At 35.5% G+C, this 12,679-nt stretch overlaps 1 protein-coding gene and 1 long non-coding RNA gene across 2 annotated transcripts; one reads left to right on the top strand and one right to left on the bottom strand.

Moving 5' to 3' along the window:
* Nucleotides 1–84: 84 nt before the first annotated feature.
* LOC108367243 (WD repeat domain-containing protein 83) lies at nt 85–1,471 on the bottom strand. Its single transcript, XM_017621837.1, has 3 exons — nt 1,331–1,471; nt 553–1,275; nt 85–497 (listed from the first exon to the last, which is right to left on the bottom strand). The coding sequence occupies exons 1-3, from the start codon at nt 1,401–1,403 to the stop codon at nt 367–369; spliced, it is 927 nt and encodes a 308-aa protein (XP_017477326.1). The 5' UTR covers nt 1,404–1,471; the 3' UTR covers nt 85–366.
* Nucleotides 1,472–10,624: 9,153 nt separating this feature from the next.
* On the top strand, nt 10,625–12,344 carry LOC108367242 (uncharacterized). Its single transcript, XR_001848223.1, has 3 exons — nt 10,625–10,656; nt 11,975–12,010; nt 12,072–12,344. It is a non-coding gene; the product is annotated as an uncharacterized LOC108367242 (long non-coding RNA).
* The last annotated feature ends 335 nt before the right edge of the window (nt 12,345–12,679 follow it).

Raw genomic sequence — 12,679 nt, 5'->3', positions numbered from 1 at the left:
TATCATATTTTGCAAATTCATTTGCAATCTATGCTAAATAAATAAATAATAAAATAAAAAATATTTTACTTAAATTTTTTATAAAATTTTATTATTTAAACCCACGAAAATAACAATCTAAACGTTCTCCGTCAACAAATTTGCAACTTAGAAAAACGGAACTACGATCGAAATGTAGAATAGGTATAATCGTAAATTTCGAAGATTGATCGAAAGGAAACGGAACGCAGAATACCAAAGTTGCCAAACGGAGAAAATTTCGATTCGAGTCGAAATGCAGAATATCACTTGTATGTATGCACAATGGTATAAACGAATTCCAAATTCAAGTAGCTCCTTGCTTTTCTCTGATAAATACATATTAAACTAGTTTTCATTCAGGATTAAATCTTCATTTACATCTGTGCTATACAAATATATTTCTCTTCGACAAGTTAATACAAAATCGCTGTCTTTAGGATGAGTATCTAGTGAGTTAACAACTCCTCTATTGCTACCTAAAGAGAAAATTATTAGGCATCAGGAAGTTTACCTTAATTTAAGGTCACAAACCTAATTTAATTTGTTGTAAAATTTTTCCTTCAAGTAGATCCCAAATTAAAGCGCAGCCTTCACTACTGCCTGAAACTATATGTGCATCATTCGCCATAATGCCACATTCAACCTGGAAATCCTCAGCTTTGTGTCCTTTATACTCTGATAATAAACTCCCTGTCTCACAGTCTATGAGACGAACTGCGCTATCTTGGCATGCTGCTAAAAGGCATTGCTCATCTCGAGTTAATTTCAAAAATGTTACGGGTTCACAAAGGTTATCACATACTAACTCTCCAACACGTATGTCATATTGACGAATGCAACAGTCTAGAGAGGAAGTAATTATTTTGTGCTCATTAGTTTGAATCGACGTGATACTGTCGCTTGCATCTTTCATTATTTGCACAGGTTCTAAGCGACGAGTCCGTATGTCCCAACATACAACTGCATTATCGCGTCCACCAGATATTGCAATTGAAGAGTCTTCGTTTAAACAAACACAGTAAACCCCTCCAGCATGACCCCGGAGTCGACGTACAGGTACGCCTGTGGAAACATCCCAATAGATTATGCTTTTATCAAGACTAGAGGAAACAATATGACAGCTATCACAACTTCCTGCCGCATCTGTAACCTCATCAGCGTGACCACCGTATGTTTTGAGACATAATGCTGTCTTTGGATTCCATAGTTTAATTTTCTTATCAGATCCACAACTCAAACAATATGAACCGTCAACTGAAATATATATATATACATGAATTCACTTACATATTTTACCTAAAAAACTAACCATTGTAACGTACTGCCCGAACAGCACCCTGGTTGCAGTCAATTACTTTACGAAGTTTATAATTCGAGCTCATTATTAGAGCGGTAGCAAACCGTATGTATTCGTTACTGAATAACTCGTGACTCGAAGTACCGAATCGTTACTCACATAATAGTTTGTTCCCCAACTTTTCTGGATTAAACCTATGGCGCATATTCATAGACATATTTAGTACTCAGATCCGTATTTATTACGATAAATTCTCACGCAGAAGATAACGTTCAAAAAACCCTACTGAAAAGGCAAATATAAATTTTAAACCAAAAATTCAATACAAAAACTTTAATTGTTTTAACCATAACCGAAAATTTGTTTGTGTATATATGCATTTGTCGGTGCTGTCAATTAAAATTTCCCCACCTAATTAGGAAAAAAACAAGCAGGGTTTATCACAAATTGATCCAGACTTCTATCAGCATCACATCGATGTTGAATTTGCGTAACTTTTCTTTATCCTAATAATGGAAAATAAAAACATGAAATCTCGATCGGCGATCATTGAAACGCAGCGAGCCACTGTATACTCGAAAAAGCAATGTTGCCTCTTTTTCTCATTAAACCATGTTCGAATCGTGGAAATTTTGGAAGATCACAGGGTTGCTTTTAGCAGTTAGATTCTTAATGCAAAGCTGGAGTTGCATTTAGTTGCATTTAGATGACGAATTTCGTATGGATAAATTTACATTTAGGGCCGGTTGTTCAATGTCTGATTAGCACAAATCGGAGGTAGAAGCTCCGGTTAAGCACAACTACTGCTTTATCGATCACATGCCTGTCGATAGTGTAGTGGTAGTGATAACCAGACATTGAACAACCGGTCCTTAGGGTAGCATTTACAGTTAAATGCGATAAATGTACATTTATGCAGCGTTTTTGCTGCATTTAAAATGCAACATTTAGCACTTTCGAACATATGTTTTCGAAGAGCGTTCATGCTATCGCATTTAGCAAATGTACATTTACGCGAGTTCGAAATCGTATGCTTTTGACAAACAGCCGTGTTCCAGTCCCTTATTCAGATCCGTATCTATTACGATCAACTCTCACGCAGAAGATAATGTGCAAAAACCCTACTGAAAAGGAAAAAATAAATTTTAAACAAAAAATTCAATACAAAAACTTGAATTGTTTTAACCATAACTGAGCATTTGTTTGTGTATACAGTGAAACCTCCCTTGGGCGGACAATCACCGTCAGGCATTTTTTGTCCGCCCAAGAGAGGTGTCCGCTTAATGGAGGGGAAGCCTATTTTAGAACTTTTTAATGTTTTATTTAATTGAATAGTCACTATTTCTTATTTGAATAAAAGATATAGTGCATGTATTTTTTCAAAAGTTCACATTTATGTGCGTAAGTACATATTAAGTGATAACAAAATAAAAATAAATGTTACATTTTAGTCCATAAACTACATAAAATCATAGATTCATTACATAAAAAACTGGGAAATTGTCGATTGACGTAAGTTTTATTTTTAATTTTTTTCAGTGTCAGTACCTTTTTCATCAATAGTTTTCATGTTTTTATCAGTCTCCAAGGGTTTCTGACAATTCAAATAACGAACCTAAACCACTGCGCAAACCAAATTAAATGTGTGCATAACAATCACATTTTGGGCAGGAAGTCCCCTTTTTCCATTTAGTAGTCCGCCTATGAGGAGTTCGCGTCCGCTCAACGGAGGTTTTTGTTTGATTTGTTATGAAAAGAAATCTTAATGTCCGTTGATAAGAGGTTCGCGTCCGCCCAATAGAGTTTTTGTGTCAATTTTATGCAAAATAACTGTCCGCGTCCGGCCAAGAGAGTGTCCGCTTAAGAGAGAGAAATTGTTCCGAAATTTATACTTAAAACTTGGTATAGGAAAAAATTTCCGCCCAAGGGAGGTGTCCGTGTAATAGATGTGGCCGTTAGGAGAGGTTTCACTGTATATTCATTTGACAGTGCTGTCAACTAAAACTTCCTCACTTAATTAGGAAACAAAACAAAGAGAGTTGATCACAAATTTATCCAGATTTCTATCAGCATCACATCGATGTTGAATTTGCTTAACTTTTCTTTATCCAAATAATGTAAAACAATAAATGAAATCTCGATCGGCGATCACTGAAACGCAGTTAGCCACTGTATACTCGAAAAAGCAATGTTGCCACTTTTTCTCATTAAACCATGTTCGAATCGTGGAAATTTTGGAAGATCACAGGGTTGCTTTTAGCATTTAGATTCTTAATGAAAAAATGGAATTGCATTTAGGTGACGAATTTTGTATGGATAAATGTCCATTTAGAGTAGCATTTACAGTTAAATGCGCTAAAGGTGCATTTACGCGTAAGCAAAAACAGCCCATTATAGTCGAACCTATTCTAGGTCACACTAAAGGGCTAACTATAATATGAATAAGCAAGCGTATGCAAACGTGCGAATACACATAAATCCTATTCTGAAACTATAATGTGCTTAACATCAAGTTTCGTCAAGTTTCGCCAAACGTCATTTGCTTAAGGAAAGAGCGGGGAAACTTTCCATTATGGCCGTTCGTTAAAGGTGCGGTGGGCGAAGGGGGAGTGGGCGTGGCACCTCCAACCGACCTTTTTGGAGAGGGTATGAACCGCCATTGACAAAAATGCAACCCTCGACCACCTAGGCCCCCTATCGTTCCCTACGGGCCCCTTAGAAAAATGGCCAAAAAACGCAATTTTTACTTGCGTCCACAGTATTTTTGCGTAGAATTCCTTTGTGCGTAGGCGGCCTTCGGCCGCGCTTAGGGATTATAACCCTTACTACGTAGAATTCTCCTTTCTGTGTGACTTAACTGGGGCTACCGCCCCAGTGATGTAACCTTGGGAAAGGATGAGGTAACTACAATTCCCTTTCTGTGTGGTAAACCTGGGGCTACCGCCCCAGTGATGTCTATTTTGGTTACTGGGTGTTTTATAAAAATCTCTTGTATATAAAAATGTGTTATGCAAATGAATATTTAACATTTTTCAAGCGAATAAACGCAAATGAAAATTGTGATTTTTGGCGATTTTTCTAAGGGGTCCCTAGAGAACCATAGGGGACCTAGGTGGTCGGGGGTTGCATTTTTGTCAATGGCGGTTCATTCCCTCTCCAAAAAGATGGGTTAGAGGTGCCACACCCACTTACCTTTCGCCCACCGCCCCTTTAACGAACGGCCATAAAGGAAAGCCAACCCGAAAGAGCGATAATGATCGCACCTTCCGTACGGAATCAGCTGTTTGTTCTCGTACGTATGTATGTACATATGTAACACATGCAGTGTTGCCGCATTGATATTTTTGTTATCGAAACTGGTAATTTTTTTTCTTTATTTATCATATTTTTATCATATTTGGTAACTTTTTTTTCCACTTGGTAACTTTTTCGATTCAGTCCTACATGTAACACGGGTCAAAAGAATTTCTGGTTCCACATTAGGAAGTGGGCCGTAAGCGTTTCCTTTTACAGAAACACCAGCTTATTCTCAAAGTTTCGCAAGGCGAACAGTTCTTCGGCGTTTCTAGGTTACTATAATTGTGTGATCTACAACAAACTGCTTGATAGTGGCTATTGTTATATCTAATTAAATGTGGCAAAACTGAACTCATGTAAGTAAAATATAGCCTCCTAAAAGACTACACTACGTTGCTTATGCATTTGACAGACTTTTCGTTCATTTTCTGACGGTCAGTTACGGCAGCCTATTCATATTAGGTTCATTCCGTATCTTTTTGGACTAAAATCTGAAAAGTGTCAAAATGTCAGAGCGTAAGCAAAATGCGCTCACTAAAAGAGAATAACAGAAAAAGTAAAGGAACGCAAAAAACCAAATTTTTAGTCCAAAGAATGACAACAACAAAGCTAACGTCAAATAAGAATGGAAATGTATGTACAAAACATATTCACACAAGCACAAGCACAATAAACACTTTCTATATCAATTATTTTTTGCCTCCTTCCAATTTCAATTCACATTTTTTACTTTTTAGATTATTCTCACTTTTTGCATATTCTTCAATTTCCGTTAATTTAAATTCAGTCGAGTTTGACACTTTTCAGGATTTTGCCAGAAAAAATTCTTCTGACTAAATCTGACTACTTCGGACTGATGAGAGTCACTCTCACCGAGTGTTGCTCTCTCATTTTTGCTGTCATTTCCGAGTTAAGGAGTTAAGGAACGCTTTTTGGACTAAATCTGACTAAATCTGAGATAAGGAACGCTCCTATTATAGGTAACCCCTAAAGCTATTCATTGTCGCCTTAGTTTCGACTTTTCTGGCTAAGTACCAACTTAAAACTAACCGCCCTATTCCCACACCACTAACAAAACTCAGCGGCTGACTATTGCCTTTACTACTGCGCCTAATACTATGCCGCAAATTTATTTTAAGCTGTCGTATGACAATTGTCAGTTTTATTGTTATGACCTACTGAGTAAGTGACAACGGCGAAACAATGTTTATATTGTGTTTTAGGCGCAGTAATTGTGACAATAGTTATATGATGAATTTTGTCAGTGTTGTGGGAATAGGGCGGTTAGTTTCGGCTGCAGCTGCAACTAAGTCGTAATCACCGTATATACCTACAAGTATGGAATCCTATGCCCCTTCTTGTCTATTCTCTTTCTAACAGCGGACGTGCCTGCCAAACTGAAAAGCATGATGGCAGCAGTGTTTGACAGGCGCGTTCGACGATGCGAACGCCAGTGGAAGGTAAGATATGGAAGATGGATGACATGAGAATGAAAGAATTATGAAATAGCAGAATGTCGAACATAAACGAATTTCAAAAATCTGACAATGCGAATGAAGTCAAAATAAAAGAAATGCAAAATAGCGAAATGTCGAAACAGACGAAATAGATGACAGGCACGTGTTCAAGGGTTTCGTGCAACAAAACGAGTTGCTGTGTTGAGCCATTAAATATTTAAAAACTTTTTAATGTGGTTAAATTTACTCATACGCTTTTTTACTTAGTTGACAAAAGTACATATTTCGCCAGCCAAAACTTATATATGTATTTATATAGCGTGACGCTACAAGATTCATTTGTAAAAACCGTATATGCTAGTGGCCTAATTTAAAAAAAAAATAAAATAGATTTATATAGCTCTGTACAGTGACATTTTTATTAAAAATTCGATTTCTTAATTTTTTATGAATTTGGGTAAAATATTAACTTTGACTGAGTTACACCCAGCAAAAATCAAAATATTTTATAAGAAATGTATTGACCTTTTTAAAACGGCATTTAAAGCCTTATCACACTTCAGTGATGCTTTTTTACTGTGGGTATTATTCCGTTGGCATCTAAATTTTTATACATTTAATGTCATTGCCCATACATTGTTTTCCGGCGTTTCCTCTGTGAACTTTTTTTAACTACATTCAAAAAAAATTACTAATTTAAGTTTCTTTTTTCATCTTGGACTGGTACATATGTATGTATGTAAAATGAATTTAAAAACGTCATGTGCCTAATATGCACGATGCAGTGAACAAAGGTGGCACCGTCAGACATACCGCTAAATTGAATTTGTCGATTTTGATAAGTCTGATCTAAAAGTAAACGACGCATCAGAAACTTTAAATGCACTGAAATTCACTTATACTTCTACAAAAGTTACCGTTTTTTCACATTTTCCTTATTAATTGTCATTGTATATCATATGTTTTTTAGAATTTAGCACAATTAAAACCCGCTTACTATCGAAAAATTTATTATTGAGAAAATTTACTGCTCTGGCATTTTCTTTTAACATGCCATTCGGCTTTGTTTACTTTTTGTACAGAAATATCATCGCGACTATGACGGGGCAATCTTGTACTCTTTCTTGTCAAATATGCTTTTTGATGTAACTGCTATGAAGCAATGAATACTCATTAAAATCGTTTCAATTCGTAATAAAAGTACATTACATACCTGTAGTCTAAATATATTTTTTAATATAAACTAGCTTTTTTAATTCTAAAAAAAATCAATAATCACAAGAATTATAAAAATTTCTGTTGATGTGATAATTCAAATACAAATTTGAATAGAAATTTTGATGCAAACGATTTTCCGCGATATTTATCATACGAATTTCTTTATTCTTTATTTTCTTCCACGCAAATTTACTCATTACTTTAAGTGGCTTTCATCTTTTTATTTTTGTAAAAAATAATATAAACATGTTGCTCTTGCCAGCTGCAATAGCTTCAATACACTAACAAAAGTGTGAAGACCCAGTGCCCAGCTTAGAATAAGAATCCTAGCATTTTGCCTCCCAAATGTTTCCGTCTGGCCTCCTCAAGATCCATAATGCCTCCGGAGGTAGTCAACACAACGTAACCAAATTGACGAGAAGGCAGCAAGTTGTTGGTTCACTTCCAACCATTACAACCAATTTATGCGATTAAGGGCCGGTTGCTCAAAGCCTGGTTGACACTAATCATCGGTTAACATCGTTAACGACGTTTTCGACTCCATGCATATAACACGGTGTCGGTAACGTCGATAACGATGTTTAACCAGGGATTAGTGTCAACCAGGCTTTGAGCAACCGGCCCTTAAAGGCTCTGTTATGCATACTTGGCATTGCATGCACTGCTATACCATTTTTACGTAGAAATGAAAAACCAACAGACTTTTACGTATGTAATGCTGTTCGTTGGGTAACCGCTTACACGGAAGCTCATTTAACAGATTCCTTATGTGACAACTCTCAAGCAATGCCAAGTATGCATAACGGAGCCTTAATGGGCCTCATGCATAAGAAATGAGTCTAAGCTCAGACTCAATTTTTGCAATGAAGGGGTGAGCCNTATGTATATACCAAAACGCTCAGAATGAATACAGTAGTCTATTAAGCCATGTATGTCTGTCCGTGTACACAATGGCCCGTAGTCATAGTCAAAATAAAGTCGACTTTAAAGTTAGTTGCAGCTTTTTGACATAATTTTCAATGGGATATCTGTCAAAAAAGCTGCAACTAACTTTAAAGTCGACTTTATTTTGACTATGACTACGGGCCATTATCTTTACTGCTACCTTGAGGTGCGTCATTTGATGGTCGCCAATCTTTACTTTACCAAAAGTGCCCGTGCCGAGTGTTGCGTCCAGTAAATAGTGGCAAACNAACTTTAAAGTCGACTTTATTTTGACTATGACTACGGGCCATTATCTTTACTGCTACCTTGAGGTGCGTCATTTGATGGTCGCCAATCTTTACTTTACCAAAAGTGCCCGTGCCGAGTGTTGCGTCCAGTAAATAGTGGCAAACTTTACGAGTGCCTGTGGGCCTCTGCCAGTAGCTGCAGCTGCGGCGGCACGCGATTGTGGCATAACGTTGATGTACAATTGGAATTGGATACCTAGAACTGCATAAGTTTGATGCGTAAAATAAAAAAAGGTTTGGTAAGGTTTTTCGGGCCGCTGCTTAGGCCATAATCGCAAATGCATCCACACATGCGTACGTGCTGGGTAGAGACGTAAATCATAGTTTTCCCCGAGCTCCAGTTTCTTATCGCACTATTATTTTCCTTATCACTTATAATTCTCTGCCACGATTTGCGCCGCTAGGGCGACGGCTGCTTGTACAAGAAAATAAACCATTTGTTCAAACGACCGGTAGGCACGAATATGATGTTCAAAACAGAAACAATGACGACGAATTTTACACACATTGTTGTATTTTAGCGCGAAACGATAACTTTCACAAATATTTTAAATTATTGCCTGGAACATACACATTTATCGTTATTATTGGAAATGCAAGACTTGGCATGCATTTTTAATTTCTTATTTAATGAATTCAAATGAATAAAAACACATGTTTCTAAAATATTTCTCAATTTACATTTTAAAGTTTTTTCTGAAACTTGAATGTAACTCTGTGCGGAGAATGAGAGAATTGAAAATCAGGTGATTTCCGCTGTTTTCAAATGTAAACAAACAAAATGGCGCTTTCCATACTTGTAAGCCTATACAATGGTCGTAACTAGGAAGAGGTATTTTATCAAATTAAGGGAAAACAGACGAAATATATAAAAATTAAGTTGGTAGAGGGTGATTTTGATAATATTGAATAATCTCCAATTAAAATTTACAAAGATCGATCCATTTTAATCGGAAGATGAAATTAAATGCGTATTACAATTCGAATAAAGCTACATCACAATTTTATAATTGGAATAATTTACATAAATTCTCAAATAATAAGTCTGTTTCAAGCTAGTTCTTTTAAAGTAAATTTGTGCATAACATTTAGATATCTACTATTTGTAAGTTTCACAGCATGCTTTCGATAAACATCGACTTCACATCACTGCGGTTGTTCTGGCTATTTCACACAATTAACAAGAAAATTATACCTTATTCTTTTGCATATTCATGCAATGAAAATAAAAATTACATAAAAGGATGATCAAACTTGACATTAATAAAAATGTAATTTTTCCAAAATATCGTAAAGAAAAGTCGATACATTTTCACACTCGTTTTGCTATATCGTAAACTAAGTAGAAGTCTGAAATGCGACTATGAGTAGAGGTAAATTTTAAGTTGGTACTTAAATTTAAGTTGCAACTTTGTTAGTTTCGACTTAGTTGCTGGACTGTGAATACGCGCCTATAAAACTGTCACAAAGCAAAAGAAGCCAGAGAACCGAGTACAGGAACGCTTTCTGGTAAATTCCTGTAAATTCTTGCAACTCCGTGCGAGTTAGGTAACGCAACTAATAATTTCGTTACTCGCATTTTCCATGATGGAGTGAATACAAAAGGTGGCGCTGATGGCAACACCGCTAATCGGCTTTCAGTGATTTTCGCCGCGGTACTTATTAATGTCAAAATAGTGTAATATGAATTCGCCTTGTTTACAACAAACCCATCATTTTGACATTAATAAGTACCGCGGCGAAAATCTAAATTCGCCAGCAACACCACCTTTTATAAATTCGCCTTGAACAGTTTCGTTCCCGCACAATATTGTGTTCAAGAATAATGGAATACAAGATTGAGCCGATTCATGATTCAATAAACAAGGTTACCCTGCCAGCCACGGCTCACCACTTTCCCCTAAAAATCAAACGATTTACAACTACATTCACAACTTTTTAGTCATCTCACCCACACACTTAGAAATTTTTTGTTCGAACTGTCAAAAAAATGTCCCTTTGTTAGAGCTACATACCCGATAAGAATTCGTACTCTAATAAGAATTCTATGCGTTAGAGCGAGCAAGTTAGAAACATTGGAGTTTTGATGACAGTATACATACTGTGAAGAAATGTCACTGCGAAAATTTTGAAGGTAAGGATACGTATTTAACAATTTTATTTAATTAGAATGTAATTTCTTCTTTTAGATTGCAAAACAGCAGCCACTTAGTATTGAGACTTTTTATATGTTGATAAATTTGAATTGATATTTTTGTTTGTTTACAGATTTGGGATTCACCATCAGTACCTTCAACGCTTGCATCTTCATCGCCAGGAGCACCATTAAAACCTTCTGCCCTCAGCTTCTTCATCGCCAGGAGCACCACCAGTACCTCTTATCCTCAGCTCCTTCATCTCCAGGAGCACCGCCCTCAGCACATTCAACGCCAGGAGCACCTTCAAAGTGTAGGTTCAACTTGTCAAATTTTGCAAAGTTGTAAGAAAACTTAATTTTTCTGAACCACCACAAATGATTTGCAACTCTTAGGGCCGGTTGTTCAATGTATGATTAGCACTAATCGGAGGTAGAAGCTCTGGTTATATACAACGACTGCTTTATCGATCACATGTTATATGCATGATATCGAAAACGTCGATAATGATGTTTAACCGGCAAGTAGTGATAACCAGACATTGAACAACCGGCCCTTAATATATATCAAAAGAAAGGTATACCGATTACCTTTCTTTTGATTATAACACCGTTAAAATCGCTTTACGTTTTCATAAAAACTTTGCAACTTTTGTAAACAGCTATATATAAGCAGTGAAAAAGTGGTAAAATTTGGAAAATTGTAACGAAACTGAATTTTTGTGCACCATTACAAATGATTTGCAACTGTTAATATATATTAAAAGAAAGGTAAATCGATTACTTTTCTTTTGATTATAATATTGTTAAAATCGGTTAGCTATTTTATAGAAATTTTGCAACTTTTGAAAACATTATATGTAAGAAGTGAAAAAGTTGTCACATTTTGCAAAGTTCTAACAAAACTGAATTTTTATGAACCAGTACAAATGATTTTCAACTGTCAATATATATTAAAAGAAAGGTAAATCGATTACCTTTCTTTTGATTATAATACTGTTAAAATCGCTTAACTTTTTTATAGAAAATTTGCAACTTTTGAAAACAGCTATATGCAAAGGAGTAGTAGTAATAATAAGCAATTAAGCAACCACATATGTATGTAAAAATATCTTTATTATTAATGTTAATTGTAATTTTTATTCATAATATTGATTACTAACTATTTATATTAGGTTAACAATGTATTTTGAAAAATAAATTTGGCAAAATAAAAATANAGTATACATACTGTGAAGAAATGTCACTGCGAAAATTTTGAAGGTAAGGATACGTATTTAACAATTTTATTTAATTAGAATGTAATTTCTTCTTTTAGATTGCAAAACAGCAGCCACTTAGTCACATTCTTAAGGTAGGTATTGAGACTTTTTATATGTTGATAAATTTGAATTGATATTTTTGTTTGTTTACAGATTTGGGATTCACCATCAGTACCTTCAACGCTTGCATCTTCATCGCCAGGAGCACCATTAAAACCTTCTGCCCTCAGCTTCTTCATCGCCAGGAGCACCACCAGTACCTTCTATCCTCAGCTCCTTCGTCGCCAGGAGCACCATGGGTACCTTCCGCCCTCAGCACCTTCAACGCCAGGAGCACCTTCAAAGTGTAGGTCCAACTTGTCAAATTTTGCAAAGTTGTAAGAAAACTTAATTTTTCTGAACCACCATAAATGATTTGCAACTCTTAATATATATCAAAAGAAAGGTAAACCGATTACCTTTCTTTTGATTATAACACCGTTAAAATCGCTTTACGTTTTCATAAAAACTTTGCAACTTTTGTAAACAGCTATATATAAGCAGTGAAAAAGTGGTAAAATTTTGCAAAGTTGTAACGAAACTGAATGTTTGTGCACCATTACAAATGATTTGCAACTGTTAATATATATTAAAAGAAAGGTAAATCGATTACTTTTCTTTTGATTATAATATTGTTAAAATCGGTTATCTATTTTATGGAAATTTTGCAACTTTAGAAAACATATGTAAGAAGTGAAAAAGTTGTAACACTTTGCAAAGTT

Source organism: Rhagoletis zephyria, unplaced genomic scaffold (assembly GCF_001687245.7).
Source record: "Rhagoletis zephyria isolate East Lansing unplaced genomic scaffold, Rhagoletis_zephyria_1.1 Rzeph_scaffold_02601, whole genome shotgun sequence".
In the NCBI taxonomy this organism is placed as follows: Eukaryota; Metazoa; Arthropoda; class Insecta; order Diptera; family Tephritidae; genus Rhagoletis; species Rhagoletis zephyria.
This window is presented reverse-complemented; position numbering and strand designations above follow the sequence as displayed.